The sequence below is a fragment of the Anticarsia gemmatalis genome, chromosome 8 (genome assembly GCF_050436995.1).
Source record: "Anticarsia gemmatalis isolate Benzon Research Colony breed Stoneville strain chromosome 8, ilAntGemm2 primary, whole genome shotgun sequence".
In the NCBI taxonomy this organism is placed as follows: Eukaryota; Metazoa; Arthropoda; class Insecta; order Lepidoptera; family Erebidae; genus Anticarsia; species Anticarsia gemmatalis.
The window spans coordinates 7,733,959-7,749,735 of NC_134752.1; the positions used below are offsets into that span (position 1 = coordinate 7,733,959).

Below are 15,777 nucleotides of genomic sequence, written 5' to 3' on the forward strand. Positions count from 1 at the left end.
GGATATGGATGCCATCAAAAAAGCCTCTTACTTCCTAAAAAACCTTATTCGGATAATTGAGGGTGTTGCGGAGTGTGTCCCTTGAAACATAACATATCGGGGGAATATTTTCTCGGCGAGACAGCGTCGGCGCGTCATTTCCGGCGGTCCCCACAGGAGCCGGAAACGCAATAAATCATCGGTCATTGTCGCGAGGGGCCAATTGAAGTTGATTTTCTTTTGCGACAGGTCACAGTTCGATGCGATTAGATTTATTTTATTGAGTTTCATTTTTGAGTTCACTGCTGGAGAATACAATGATTTACGTTATGTAGTGTACTTTATGTAGAGAATGAAATACTAACCATGTTTTTAAGTACCACTCACTCTAGTTTGTATTAAGAAATTTGGGTACAAACTGAGTTTTTTTATAATGCTGTTTATAGATCTATAGTAAGGTCGAAAACAGATTTCAATGAAACGAACATTTAGATTATTGTAAAAAATTGTGATATATTTCTTTGTTAGACTATGAATATTTAACTGTACAAAATACATGGTGTTTCTAATTTACAATTAATATTAATTAACAAAATAATATAATTATATTATATTATACGCATATAAAACATTACTCAATGGCCGGCGACGAACGATCGTTGGTTAGTGCTTTCCTTAACTTCACCGTTGCAAACTGTTGGGGCCTGCGGAGCAAAATAAACAGTTATGAAAACGATAAAACCTTATCTATAAGGAAACTTTTTCACATAAAAGTGTGTGTTTGCATAAAGTTCGTAGATTCGTTGATTTTTATCAAAATTTTACTTTATTTTTTCGTTGTTCTTTTCTTCCCTTTGAAACTTTATAATTTTTACAATATAACGTTCAGAAACGTTAGTTACTAAGAACATGAAAACATAAAACGCAGATTCTAACTACACAGAAGCGGCAAATAAAATTGAAACTACTGAGAATGAGTTAGCTCCCGAGATATTTTAGGAATTAAACACAAACCTCCTTTGTATTTACTTGTAGACAGCCGTTTCGCGTCCCCATAAATCGTACCACGGTCCAAATGTATGGCCTTCTTCTGGCAAATCGTTTCCGTCCACAGGTCTTTTCAGTAATTTGGTTCGCGGTAAAAGCTGTGGTCGTTGCTGCTTCAAGGCTTCGTTGAACTTTTGGTCATCAGATTCGCTGTATGGTCCCTCACTTCGGCGATCAATGAAGCGCCTGGCTTCAAGTCTCGCTTCCTCTTGACGAATTTTGGACTTTTCTGCTTTCTTTGAATCAGTTTCATAATCGTAACGAGATGTTCTTCGTTCTTGGTCGCTGAAGTATGATATGTTTGACTCATAGTATCTTTCTTCTCGTCGCCCATTGTGCGGTAAAGAACTGTCGTCGTAACTCCTGTTTGCTCTGTTCCTTCTCGCGTCCCTTGTCTTTGTATCAGTGAACTCTTTCCTTGGCTGTCGTCTGTCCAGCGAGTAATCAATCCGTGGTTCACGATTTTGTTCGAAGGTTCTGCCATCTTTCTTTTGGTTTCTCATCTCAGCTTGTGGGTATTCCTTTTTATTATTCTTTGCATTTTCAAAATTATTTGGTTGATGGTTTTTGTCTTCGTTGCTCAGGCGTTTCTTATACTTGAGAGTTCCTTCATCATGGCCATTATAAATCTCTTCGTTTCTGATGTCGTTGTTGTTTCGTTCCATAGGGATACCGTATCGGTCTGTAAGTGGTTCATTGTCTTTGTACTTTAGAGTCTCAGATGATGCTGAAAATGTTTTGATTTCTTTTGAGTTGTCTTTAAATGTTTTGAATTCCATCGTTTTTGGTGGGCTCCGCTCATGAGGAGAGTTCTTAGTTTTTTCTGAAGGAAGTGTGGCACGAACATGCGGTTTAATCGGTGTAACTTCTATCTCTTCAAACTCAGGCATGTAAGCATTTTCCTTTCGTTTTTTAACTTCTTCATCAATCATCTGTGTTTGCCGGCGTCTATCCAGTTCTTGCTGCTTCCTTGATGTCATATGATCATCCACAATTATACAGTCATATGGATCAGTGCTTGAAGCAACAGAATTTACGTCGGAGCTGCTGTCATTGTCATATTTTTGTAATATTTCTCGACGCTTAACAGTTTTCATCACAAATCCTTCTCCATTTTCATCGTTATAGAAACTGTTTTCAAAGTTCGTCTTGATAGTACTTGTATTAGTTAAATCCGAGTGTCTCGATTCATTTCGTGGCGTAAAATCTTCTTGTTTCTCTTCTATAATTGACTTTTCGGACATACTCTTTTTGTTCATTGTTTGCGTATGTTGATATCCATCCATCGGTTTACGACCCTTTTCATTACGTTCTTCATTTTGGATTGAGCCCAAGCTTTTAGCTTGACGTATACCGTTTACTTTCATCTCTTTTCTATCAATGGTTTCTTTTGGACGGGGTGGTTGACCATTTTCAGTGGGTGCTGTTTTTTCTGGGCTCCCTTGTTTTCGTACATCAGGGATATCAGGCGCGGGTCTCAATTCTTTCTTCATTTTTTCAAACAGTTTCTTCTTATACTGGGGCACAGTGTCGACTATGTCACGATGTTGCCAGAGGGACATTCCTTCCATAATCTCTTCGGCAGTAGTGCGTCCAAACTTCCAGAAAGATTTTGTTCTTTTTACTTTTTGAGAATCTTTATCCATGTCCAACATGTTGCGAAGCATCAGCTGTTGATCATCGGTTAGGTATCCATTTGCTGTGTTATGAGGTTTCGGGCCACGTTTCAAGCTTTGAGTTTTAAGTAAGTAAGCTCTGTCGTTGGCTTGTTGAGCAGATTTACTACAAAAATAAATAAAAGGAAAAGTGAATGTAACTAGCTTACTACACAAAAGCAACAAAAAAGTAAAGCCAACAGGGACACAAATTTAGGATGATAATGTTTAGTAGAAAAATACCTGATAGGTACACGCAGCCTTTGGGCTTCTTCATCGCTGTAATCAACGTCGGGTTGTGGGGGAGGCTCATTGGAAAAGCCTGAATCATTGGAGCTGTGCAGTGAAACGTTGCCTACTGCGCCAACAGCAGACACTGCAGTTTTAGCTGGGCCGGCTTTGTTCTGAGCCACCTGCATCAAAGATTTATTCATTTAATATTGGACCATTATTTATTTCAGAAAAGAGAGACTAATGGGTCGTTTATCGGTTAATTGCTTTTTATAAAAGTATTGATAAATGACTGCGCCTTTATTGAATTTTATTATGGTTATGAAAACAAGCAAATTAAAATATTGTGAAAGACTTTATCCTGGGTAAGTTATATTACCTGTCCACGCATAGGCAGGGTCTGTGGTCCAAAGCTCCTGGTTTCAATGACAGCATGAGTGGTGAAGCTTGCTGACGACGTGGAATTCTTTATAGCACCGGTAGGGGCTGCGGCTGGGGTAGAAGCGTGGAATGTGGCGCTCGCTGATGAGCTAAGAGCGCTTGGTGAAGGCGCTGGCAGAGTCGGCGGTAAGCCTGGGGAGCCGCTCCCGAGGCGACCCTACGAGTTATTCATGTTATTAGTTTAGCTAAGCATGTTTGATAATTATAGCAATTATCAATTACCAGTGTAAATGGCAGTTAAGACGTGAAAAAATGCATTGCGGGACATATTATTGTCATCTAAAGAAAATGTTCAATAAAAGTAGGGTTAGGGGTTGTAAAGTTATCTGAAACAATCTCGCAATAAATTATTCCAAGCCATTAAATTAACGTTATTGCAGTTCTGAGTTACGTTGTACAGGTTACTAAACCATTTTGGTCTGAAATTATTAGATTTGCTAATTGAAGTTTCCTCATGTCCTGCAGTAAGTCTTTATAAGGCACTCATCATTTTAAGAACTTCAGTTGTTAAGAAATGCTCAAGAAGTTTCCTACCTTAGTGACATGATGAGCAGTGACGGTGTCTCCGAACATGCGGGCTGGTGGGTGTGAGTGCGTGTGCACTGTGGCAGACGGCGTGGTCTGAGCGTGCGCGATGGGCGCTGGTGGTGGAGCCTCACCAGGAGTTTGTACGCAACTCCACCGAGCTGGCGAATTGCTGTAATGGAGATCACTTTTAAAATATGTCCTTGTAAAATTGATCTTGATTTATGTCTCCAGCTCAATTTTTAAACTGAAGTGTCTGAAACTTGGTGTGGAATTATGGATAAGTTATGTTACGTATTCGTAAATGTACCTTAATAAATAATATTGGTCATAAAAATAAGCATACAAAATGTATTTCTGGGTACACTTCGTAGTCTTTAGTCCCAAAATCTAAAAGAGTAACTTCAATTAGCAAAACTTACCCAGTCTCATCATTAGCGATCGGTTCAGTATACGCCAGAGGGAACCAGCCTGCGTGATGGGTACGCAGATTCTCTCCGTACTGCCATCCTTTAGTCCTCTCTCCGAGTAACGCCAGTACATCTCCTTGTTGGAAGCTTAGCTGGTTATCTCCCGCTGCTGCGTAGGCGTATAAAGCGCGGGCTAAAGGTGGGTCCCGTGAAGTGCATGTTGGTGGCGCCAGTGATGATGGCCGAGTTGTTGTGCGAGAGTCCGTTACTATAGAAGAGAAGAAATGGTTTCATGTGAATAGTCCTATACGAAATCCCAGCCTTTGTAAACAAAAAAATAAATAAATGGATACTACCCTGTTGTATTTTTTAAAGTAGGTTAAATATGTTAGTGGTGGTAATTTTCGCATTTATAACAATGAATGGATCTAACAATAAGTTGCAGTTAGTATAAGTTACTGTATTCAGTTGTGAAGAAAAATATTGTGTGAGATCCTGTATGCTTGTAAGTTTGCTAAAGTTATTTGTTAGTTGTCTACGGAGTTGTGCTTCTAGAAACTTATTCTATTCGCAGCATATCTTGTGAAATGAATTGTTGTTGTATATTAAAATGTATCATCACTCCATGTACAAGTACATTTGAGCGAACTTAGGAGATAAAGTAACGGGATATAATCTATCACATTTTAACTACCGAACATCTGACTAAAGCTTATCAAGTAGGTCTTAAATATTTCTTACCCTGATCTTCGTTGTTAGAACTGGCTTGCAGATTGAAGTCAGACTTGGCCCTTGATAATCCTTGGGCTGGTGAACCAAGCTCTCCAATAGACCTGACGTCTAAACATGAGGCGTCCACAGATCGAGTTTTACGTAAAGCTGAGCCGACCGAAGCGCGATCATCATCGTCTCCGGCACGAGGGCTGGCATATACGTCTTCATCAGCCCAGAATGACACTTGCTGCAGAAAAAAAATATTTTATCATACTTGTCATTTCTTAAAAGGTCGTTTAAGTTGTATCTCTATGTATAGCTATGTTAAGGAATTTTCCAGTCATTTAAATTCTAGGTCATACTATAAAAGCCGATTTAGAAACCGATCTTGTACTTGTGACTTAATACAGGTCTCTACAGAAACCAAAAACAGAAGCAGATTTGATTCAAACAACCATAAAAAACTTTTAACTAGAACCACTCAAGTAAAAACTTTGAACCAGAGATGTGTAATTAAGATGAAGCTTAGTACTTAAGCAATCATGAAACGAGTTCAGGGTTTATAGCTCTTATCGAAATCAGATAAACAAACCATAAAAATCCTCATTTGTTAGATGTATAGTCACGGAGACAATTGTTATAGATCCATTATGTAATTTAACTGTTTACTTTTCCGATCCTAGAGGTCATTCTGACGGTATACGACCGTTTAATCTCGCTCTGCAGCAAGTAAGAGCCCATAAAATAATTTTACGTTAGTAAAGGCAGATTTTTATGACGACACAAAGCAGACGACATTTTATTAAAGTTGTGAAAATATTTTCCACTTGCTTTTATCTCGTACTTGAGTTGAAAGTAGGTAAATGGCGTTAAATTTTAAAATCCCCTCTTCGGACATAGGGCTACTAATTGACACCTTTGAGGGTGGAACAGGATGTTACGTTAAAAATGCGGGATTTAATTTTGTCGCTTAATTTCGTAGTAGCTAATGGGATCTGCACATGTATGGATCGTTATGTAGGTTTAATTTTATTGGTGCCGCTTTTAATAAAGGTCAAAGTGGGACTACTTGATTATTCATTACAACTCTTTCGCTTTATTCAAAAGAATGGGGAAAATCCTCTTTATTGTTAAGTTGTACTTTGTTTTTATATAGGTTGTCGTTGAATTGTAAAGCGCGTTTCTCTGCACTCGGGACAATCAAGTATCGAGAGTTTAGAATATACGGCAAAAATAATTACTGCAGTGCCTGCTAGCGTCACTGATCAGGTTTACATACAGTATGTCTTAGGATATACATTAGCAACTAGACGTAGAGTAAACCTCTCTGTATATTAATTATTAAGTACATTGTCGTACTTGAGACGTACTAAATCTGAATGGTATTCTTTTAGACATCTTTTGTATGGTCCCAAAGGTTGTGCAAAGTTTAATTGGAGTTTTTGTTTTAAAATTCTTAGTTATAGCTGTCCAGTTCTGTCTGGGGGTTGAACCCCTGGTAATTGACTCACCCTCTATTACGTTAATAAATAATAATGTTCCGCAAACTGCGGCTGTTTTAAATTCTTTGCACCCTACTACTGCATTAGGATTTCCGAGTTTTCGTTCTTTATGTTTTGTTTTCAAGATTTAGATATAGCTTCTATTGTAACTAAGAATATGATGAATAGGATGTTTGATTTATAATTTCTTGGTCATCCTGTCTTTGACTTTACTATTTGATAATCATATTTGACCAGCTTCCGAATGGCAGTCTTTGTATTGGTCATTAATTTCAAACATTTTTTTACATTCGTCAAAAGTACCAAGACTATGTTTTCTACTAATCTGACTAAACAAATCAAAATCAGCAGGTCATAGTATTTTTAGAGCCTTAAAAAAGTTACAACTCACCCTCATCCGACTAACGAACATGGCTTCAACATTGGGTGGCAGGTACTCCCTGGTCCGGGACACCTCGAGCCACTCGTCCAGGCCCGCGTTGTAGGCAGCAGCACCGGCAGTGTGGTACGCCAGCCAGTGTTTCGCCAGAGAACATTGTCGCTCCAGAACGAAGCCGTAGCGGCGACGCTCTTGGGTCATGGCCTATAAAGAAATGTATCTTAAAAAATCGTCCTGTTGACGTCTAATGGGGTAATATTTCTAAATATACATTTTTTTTAAACAGTTTACTCATATTATAAACTGTTTAAAAAAAAAATCGAAGTAATTAACGCAAAAAATTGCATGTATGTAAAACGCTGGGTCCCAAAAAGTGTTAACCAATTTGAAAAATCGCGTTTTGGATAACGATTGATAATATTTGAAAATGTTTTAGACAAAATAACATATTGACAAGAAATTAATATTGCCGTAAATAGAAAATAAACTATTAGATTTCATTAAAGTTAAAATATGCTAATTGTTAACCAATCTTATTTGTTAACAGTTAATTTATTTTACGTTGTTTAAGTTTTATAAAATTAATTACACTATAACTCTTGCATCGCATTGGAATTCCAAACATCCAAATCACATTAACGATTTGAATTGTAAATTAAAGTTATGTGATAAATAATTTATATGATATTTAAGGTGTAACCTTTAGGAATACAATAAAACGTAATATATGAATGAATAAAACATATTAGAATATTTAATATCGTGTTGATTACTTACATTCTTTAAGCTCTGTTCGCAGAATGCATCCAATTTTGTTTTTTCTTCCTCCAATATCTGCATATTCTGCAAATAACAATTCAAGCTTATAACCCGTTTAGTGACTCGACGCCTTTAACATACTCTATTCTATTATATTAAGTGATAATCGTCTTATGAAATCTGCATACTAAGCGAACTTCAAATAAACACGCTTGAGTACAAAATTTGATTCCATTTTATTACATTTTCCTTTGAATGTACCAAGAAAAGTGTCAAGCTTCGGAACTTTGGCGAATTTTGAATAATTCCATTTAATATTTGTATGAATTGTAATGTAAATTTTGTTGGACAAATTTCGCTTTAGTAAATATTTTATGGTGCTCATTTACTTTTTAGGAATGCTTAGGTTTTTCCTATTATTCAACATCAGTTAGTTATTTCAAGGACTTGTTTGGATACAAAAAATATTTTGTTATATTGTTTATTGCATGCAGGCAATATTTTCTTAAGGTTTTATAATCAAATCACAAAGAAAAGTAATTAATATTAACACGCACATGAATGAAAAAAATGATTTGCGCCTGTTTACAAAAGTTCTAGAATAACCACTTTCGAGATATACCGAAAAAGCCTATCGTTTATATTTACGAGTGTATTAAGGCCATAATTTATGTTTTCAGATATATGTATTGCTGTGATATATTATTTATTATCGCCATTACATAGAAATATGGTCTAGAAATACTCGTCTTAGTAAAATGTAGTGCTATTTGTCTATGCTCCATGATCTACTTTGAATAATTCATTGAAGCCTAGTTTCTTATTAGCATTGAATGAGATTATGCAGTGAATTTAAATCGATTGCTCTTAAATATAATATTGTTATGAATACAAATGTTTAAGTGAAGGAAAATGTCGACATAAACAAGATTTTGAGCCTTCAGGCTGGGTGATCAAACGCTTTATTATTGTGGATAATTGTAAGTGATTTCGTGTTTTTGCACAACACTTAGGTATTCTTAATGCTTTTAAGATACTGATCATTACATTAAATATATATATTACCTTTCGATTTTAAAGTATAAATAAAACTTTATACAAAATTTCTCGCAATATCAGACTAAAGTACTTTACCTAAATGTACATAAAAGTCATTTAAAATCATAAGATAACCATTAACATAACAGTAACCGGATATTTACTCATCCCATTTGCACTCGGTTAAATCCGATCCCGTTATAAAATAATATTGCAATTGTAAGTATCGATAAAAGGGAAATTCAAACCTTCATCTCCTTATCCATCGCTGATCCCACTTTGGTGACGTTCGGTTTCTTTTTACGTTGTTTCTTTATTGTCGCAGCTGCCTTACTGTAGCTCTCTGACCGCAGCTTGTGTTGTTGTAGAAACCTCTTTTGTTCCGACTATAACAAACAATATTCCACTCACTAACCCGATATAAGCCAGTAATGAAATTTCAATTGTTCTCCGCACATCGCTCGGTGAACTTCATAGAAACAAAAGCATTGTACTATATTCTCGCATTCATATTTCCAATGTGAATTATTTTTGGGATTATTGAATTCTAAAAACGAAAATAGAATTTCGTTTTTAGAACGCAATAACCGAAATCCACTGTGGACTGCCATCTATGGACAGATATATACGGGCCAATGGCATTGTCGAAAACTTTTTTAATAGAAAGTCTTATCTTACCGACGCGATACTAAGCTTATTTGAAGTCGGAACCCTGTTTCCTTTATCCTGTAAACAATCCCTTGAAACTTGGAACTATCCACATAAAAGATTATGAAGGGAAAAGTCTCACTGACTAACCTGTACTACTTTTGTATCCTTCTCCAGATTTGTTTCCAAGGGGACCAGCAGATCCACGTAGAACGCCTTTAACTGGAACAAACAAATAACTTGTAGATTATTGGGGACGGTCACTTGGCGACGGTTTCTATTACACGGATAAAAGGAATATCCACAAAGCGTATTATCTTTATACTTAGTTTCCTTACAAATAGGACTTACAATGTTCATTTGTTGATCTTGTATCTCCCGGTACACCTCCACGACTTTCATTAGGGCGGTCCCTGAAATAAATATTTATTATAGTTTTACTGTTAATTTTCTTATCTTAATTCGGTTCACGGCTACCGAAACAATTTTCGTGCAAAACAGAAATCTAGTTTTATGTAACAAAGTGAGGTAATCAAAATTTGTTTGTTTTAATGATTCGATTTAAGCTGGAATTTTCTAGAAATAGATATTCTGTTCGTCGTGCCCCGGGCGAAGCTCAAAGCTTGCCTTCTGAAAGGACAGGCATTGGTTTGTAGCGACTTTGAATAAATTTATCGAACAGTCTATCCAACGCCTGTTGAAATTGAATATTCTAACATAATGGTACATAATTTTAAGGATTTAAACAAGGTTAATTTGCATATACAAAAACTTTGTAAGAGCCGTGAATCTAATGTTTTTAAGCAAATATACAAGCTTGAGTTACCTATATCGGCGCATCCTCCCCACGTGCCTTGCTGCGCTTGCCGCCCGAGTTTGCCCACTGCATCGACGTACAGACGAGACGCCGCCGCCGCACCTGTGATAACAAATAAAGATATATTGTGTGTATCTTATACCTTATTTCGGAATATACTTTTCATATAAAGCAGGAAACTGAGAGGGGAATACGAATTACTGCACCGTTTGATGTACAGTAGAGTCCCACACGATAGAATAACACGATACTATAATATTGTAAAAAGCGAAAGTAACTCTGCCTGTCTCTTGTTAATGGCTAAATCCGTAAGTCTGTTTGGATGTCATATTTTACAAAGATAGTTTCAGACTCGAAAAGGACATAGGGTAATTTGAGCCCAGAAAATTCCATGGTCCAGGAACTATGTCGGTAAAATAAACTTCATTTCTCAATCCTGGCTAAGAATACAGCTCATAAGCCAATTAATTATTTGAAGTAGATCTTCAAATAATTAATTGGCTTATGATTTCTAGACGTTAATTACAAAGAAGTGTTCAAGTTATTTGTACTTAGTTGGTAGTAGTAACTTATTATTTAACCTTGCTTCAATATAATTGCCCAATTTAATAAAATTACAACAATTATGTAACGGAGGTTAAAAATATACGAAGCCAATATAATAACAACGTTCATACAAACTTCATGTAGTTCCCATTTCTTAATAAAAAACGTTGCGCAATTGATCAAAAACTAGTTTCATTTTACTCATAAAAATCGTATAAATATCTAAAAATCACGCCAGCATTACTAAAAATTATCGACTGTATAAAAAGCTTATAAAGACGAACAAATAAAATCGTGATGAATATGATATTGACACGATAACTCATCGAAGTTTTCAATAGCCATAATATTAGATTACATCTACATAAATTGTGTAAGAGGCTTTAGTTTTAGGGACCTTGTACACTGGACGGCTTCGATCGAGAACTTTTAATCCAATAGTCTACTACAGACTTGAATTTAAGTGCCGATTATAGCCGTCTGCCGTCTTTCACGATTATTCTAATAAAGCAAATCATATATTATATTAGCAGATGGATAAATACTGTAATGTAGTGTACACGAATGTAAAGCTAATGAATCTAGACCTCACAGGTTCGGTTCCAGGCCATTTCTTATATATGAGATTATTTTCAATGTTTTCCCTGAGTTTGGTATCGTGCTCTGTATTAGATTGCGTCCTTATTACATTCTGCCTACATCTTAGAGTATAAGAGACGTGTCATGTATGTAAGTATGTTAGTAATTATATAAAAGGATAAGTAGAAAACAAGACAAAAATGCACCGTGAAGTCTAAACGCCCAAGGGCCATTCTAAGGTCAAGTGAAAATAATACACGTAGTGCTTTTCAGTACTGAGGGTCCCAGAAAGGAGTAGAGATATTTTTGAAGTACTCTGACCCACGGTCACGTCCAGTGTGCCAGCTTCCTAAATAGTGAAAGTATAACTTTAATATTAAATTATAGCACGAGGCATTTGCGCTGTTTTTTTCTGGCCTTACACAGTGAGCGGATAAAACACTTTTTTTCGTTTTAATGATGTAAAGATGGATAATAGATTGTGGCGTTCATTAATAATATTTTTGTTGTATAATATTCAACAATAGTCAAAAATGCTTTATACTATATATTTCTGTTGATACCATGTCTGTAGCATGATTTTCTACAGCCTCTACTATAAAATACCTAAAATTGAACATTTAAAACGTACTGAGAAAATAGTGCCTACGGCGCTTGCTAGAGGCGCTAATCAGATTTACATACTTATCGCTAGCCATTTGTAAATACTCGATTACTACTAGTTCATCGCACAAGCTTATAATCAAAACAAAGAGATTTTTATCCTCAAGTTTCTTCACTATACCAATGTTCAGTTTATTAGAACAGAGCGCGAGGTTATTGCCCTTTGAAGGACACGATACTAGAGTTCAGGAAAACTTTTCTCTATAAGAAATACTATATTCTATCCTCATAATATTCAGCCACGAAATAAGAAAGTAAGAGCATTCAAACTGAAAGACCTTGGTTATAATAAGATTGTTTTGACATCTATTGTTTATTTTGAACAGACCACACGCAATTAAAATATCAGATTATAACTCTTTTGACATATCACGTTTAAAGAATTAAGCTTTAGTCAATGACCCAACATTAGGAACAAGCCTTGAGTTTAGCGTTGTAAAGTCGTTCGAAAACTTTCCTAAGAGAAAATTGTGTGTATCTTTTGTACTATTTTGGTCAATATATCAATAAATTTATGATAGATACCTATTTTACAACTAGACTTTACTTAGAAGGAGCTGTTGATGTACTAAGTCATAAAAACAAGACGTAAATTCGTCCCAATCTTATGTACATAGACTTTATGTGACTTATTTTGGCATTTAAATTTAAGTCACATATAATTCGATGGATTGCAAGTCCAAGATTCCATGCAAAAATACATACTACACCTAGTTCGGATTATGTCAGCTACAAGTCCATAAAAGGTTCACACTCGAAGCTCATTAGAATAATTAAAGTGGTTTGCTTCAAGCGTTATTTGGCACAAGTCAATAACACAAGTCTGGTTAAATACCGAAAGTTGTGTCCTAAAACTGTCCATGAGGTTCCCAACTACATTTTTGTCCATTTGAGTAAAGATATTCAGGCCAGATTTAAAAAGGCCAATGACATTCCGCGAATCAGTAAAGTGCCATAAAAATGTTAAGTGCTTTGAGAAAATTTCCAATCAGAGTATTAAGGGAAATTAAATTTTAATATTCATTTTACTTAAGTGTAATAAAAGTGAAGCAAATCCATCGTAATAAAGTAATATGAATAAATTACTCGATGGACTTACAATGTTTTATTACATAATGCAGTTTTAGGGTTCCTTACGAAAACCAGTTTTACACACAACTGAAAAGTATAATATTCTTTATGGACAACATTGTCAATAGAATACTGGTCGAAATGGCACACGAAAATAGCCAATAAATTGTCACAAGTTTATATCTTTGATAAAATACATCAAACTTTACACAACAAAAGAAGAAAGGGGACAACTTGGGGAGTGTTACAAATAAACAGGTCACTCATTATTTGTATAAAGGATAAGATAGAACAAAATTAACCGCAAAACATCCGAATAAAGTACATACACAGAGGGCTCAAGAGCGATACATCGCGGCGAATGCCCAAGTTTATTGCTGCTAGTGCGCCGGCTATAATACTCTAGATAAGCCAACAGAGACAATTTGGCACAAACCACGCCCCAGTTCCGCAGCCAAGCAAGCGGGGAACACCGAGGTTTTGCATATAGATGCGCCCATTTGGCTTACACTACATAAATTAATTGTATACGTTTCACTGAATACGCGTCACCGGAGATTTATGAGTGTCGCGACACGGATTTCACTTTCTTATGTTTATAGCTAATTTCTGTGCTGACTACTCGAGTCCGGTGTATGTAAATGATATGGCTAAGGTTGAATGCACACAGCTGGCAAACAAGACCTGTTTACAATAGTTGTTTACGTATATCAGTGATTCTAGAACACAACCTACACATTATGGATGTTTAATGGTAAATAATATAAATGACTGTATTTAATGTAGTTGTATGTGCTTGTAAGGACATTCGCAATAAATTGAAAAGGTTATACATTGAAGTACTTACCATGTAAAGCCTTTAAGTACGCCTTTCCGGCCGTTATCATCTGCCGAGCACCTGGATTGAATTTATCCAGAATGTTCTGAAACAAAAGAGACATTATTTTAATTTAAAATTGTGAGTTTGTTATTTCGTACTTACAAATTAAACCAATTAGACACAAACATAAGGTTTTCGTTTAAAATTCACAAGGTTCCTTTTGTTTACCCTAAGCTTAAAGTGTCATTCACATTTCAGGCGCTTTTTACACACGCTGTGAAATGTGACGTCACAATTGTTATTTATTACGGATTTCGTAATTGAGATGTTATCAACAAGGAAACAAAGTGAGAACTTTTCAATTGTTACGGCCTGCGGTCGATCAAGAAAGGCTGTCAACATCGAGTCATTTAAAACACAATAGTTGTGGCGAGAGAAAATAATCTATTACCTAACTTAATGAAGCGCAATCAATCAATCTATTCATTGTTATGCAAGTGACAGACCGAATGCATTTTCTTAGTTGCTATTACGAAACATCATTTGAGATGATAATATCTATTCAGTCTGAGGAAAATGAGGTCTTAGACCGTAAATAGACTTTGGTGCTGGAATGTGGCCTTTCAAGGATGCTGCAGAGTGCCGGCCTCGTTATCGAGGTGTGGCGGGCTTGGTACTCGACGGCATTCCTTTACAAATACTGCTTCACGCTACTTCTTCGAACGAAGCACTAAACTTATAAAAATCACTCGCACCTTTGCGAATAAAATTTTACTTCACACCAGCATGTACATGTGCCACTTAATTTAATAACATAAAAACACAACGCCCGTTGGATTCAGTTGTATCAAATAAAACAGGTATTATTATTCCTTTTAACGAGAATCCTGGCGTTATACATGAGCCTTCTGTCGGAATGGAGCATTCGCAATATAATTTAATTACAAAACATACGACTGTTATTGCGATTCATATTTTTTACTTATTAATTGTAATAGAACCAGAGTTTATGGAATATTGCTTTTGTGATACAGTATGCATAGATAAGTTTAAAACACACTATGTATAGATGTACCCTTTTATTCATGAACACACTATAAACCTATTTTAGTTAACAAGCTACAATAATATGTTTTCTCTTTTTCATTTCGCTAAGGAGTAAAACAAAACACTTTATAAGCCTTTCATAACTTCAGTTAGAATTTAACGTAATTATAAGTAAACATAAATAAATAAGTACGGGTGTTAGGACGTAGGTATATTCGCAAGTTGTCAGGGAGGTCACAGGGCAGTGTGCAGAAAATATTAACAGTGAACTCGCCGTATCAGATGGCAACCTGACCTCAATCATAGAATAATTTATTATGAAGAAATCATAAATTACACTGGTTGGTTGCTTGCGGAAAACGAAATTAATATTTGTTTGTTAGGATATCTTACGAGTCAACGTTCTAAAGATATTTATCTCATTGCTGATACCTTAGTATTTGTGGCGTATCTAATAATGTCGAATCGATTAAATTCACTAAAGTTATATCGTTCTGTTTGCGTTACAGGTTTCAGTAAAAAACACCTTCAAGAAAATATTCTGTGAAGAATATATTATCTTCTCATTGAATTAGTATCAGTTTTTCACGTATTATCTTAAATTGTACTTAGAAAACGAAACGAAATACAGGCCAAAGTTTTCATGTCCTTCGAATCCTTTTACTTAAATAACCGAAGAGCGATGTACGAAACAAAATACTGATGAAAGCTAGCGACGTGTAAATTGTGACTGGAATGGTATAACCCAGTTAACCCACTCAACAAAATGTTTCTCCTTCTTTCAGAAAGCTAATACAATCCCATACGTTTTCGGTCTCTTTCACATTCTGTTTGACAGACTTTGCATTGTATTATTGACAACTAGCGTTTTGCCGTGACTCCATGCGAAGGATTTCAAACGACGCG

General features: G+C 35.7%; 1 protein-coding gene across 4 annotated transcripts in view; it reads right to left on the reverse strand.

The window, feature by feature from the left end:
• Positions 1-466: 466 nt before the first annotated feature.
• Positions 467-15,777, reverse strand: part of IRSp53 (Insulin receptor substrate 53 kDa) — a 166,169-nt gene continuing 150,858 nt past the window's right edge. For 2 of the 4 annotated variants that reach the window (XM_076117512.1, XM_076117513.1), the window contains 14 exons: positions 13,852-13,927; positions 10,155-10,247; positions 9,680-9,741; positions 9,479-9,550; positions 8,929-9,066; positions 7,661-7,726; positions 6,896-7,087; positions 5,030-5,249; positions 4,301-4,556; positions 3,888-4,050; positions 3,292-3,510; positions 2,925-3,094; positions 994-2,808; positions 467-683 (listed from right to left, as the gene is read on the reverse strand). In XM_076117512.1, coding sequence (XP_075973627.1) covers positions 1,005-2,808; positions 2,925-3,094; positions 3,292-3,510; positions 3,888-4,050; positions 4,301-4,556; positions 5,030-5,249; positions 6,896-7,087; positions 7,661-7,726; positions 8,929-9,066; positions 9,479-9,550; positions 9,680-9,741; positions 10,155-10,247; positions 13,852-13,927 — 3,531 coding nt within the window. In that variant the 3' untranslated portion in view covers positions 467-683; positions 994-1,004. The remainder of the gene's footprint in view (positions 684-993; positions 2,809-2,924; positions 3,095-3,291; positions 3,511-3,887; positions 4,051-4,300; positions 4,557-5,029; positions 5,250-6,895; positions 7,088-7,660; positions 7,727-8,928; positions 9,067-9,478; positions 9,551-9,679; positions 9,742-10,154; positions 10,248-13,851; positions 13,928-15,777) is intronic. The other 2 variants (XM_076117514.1, XM_076117515.1) reach the window with 2 other exon arrangements.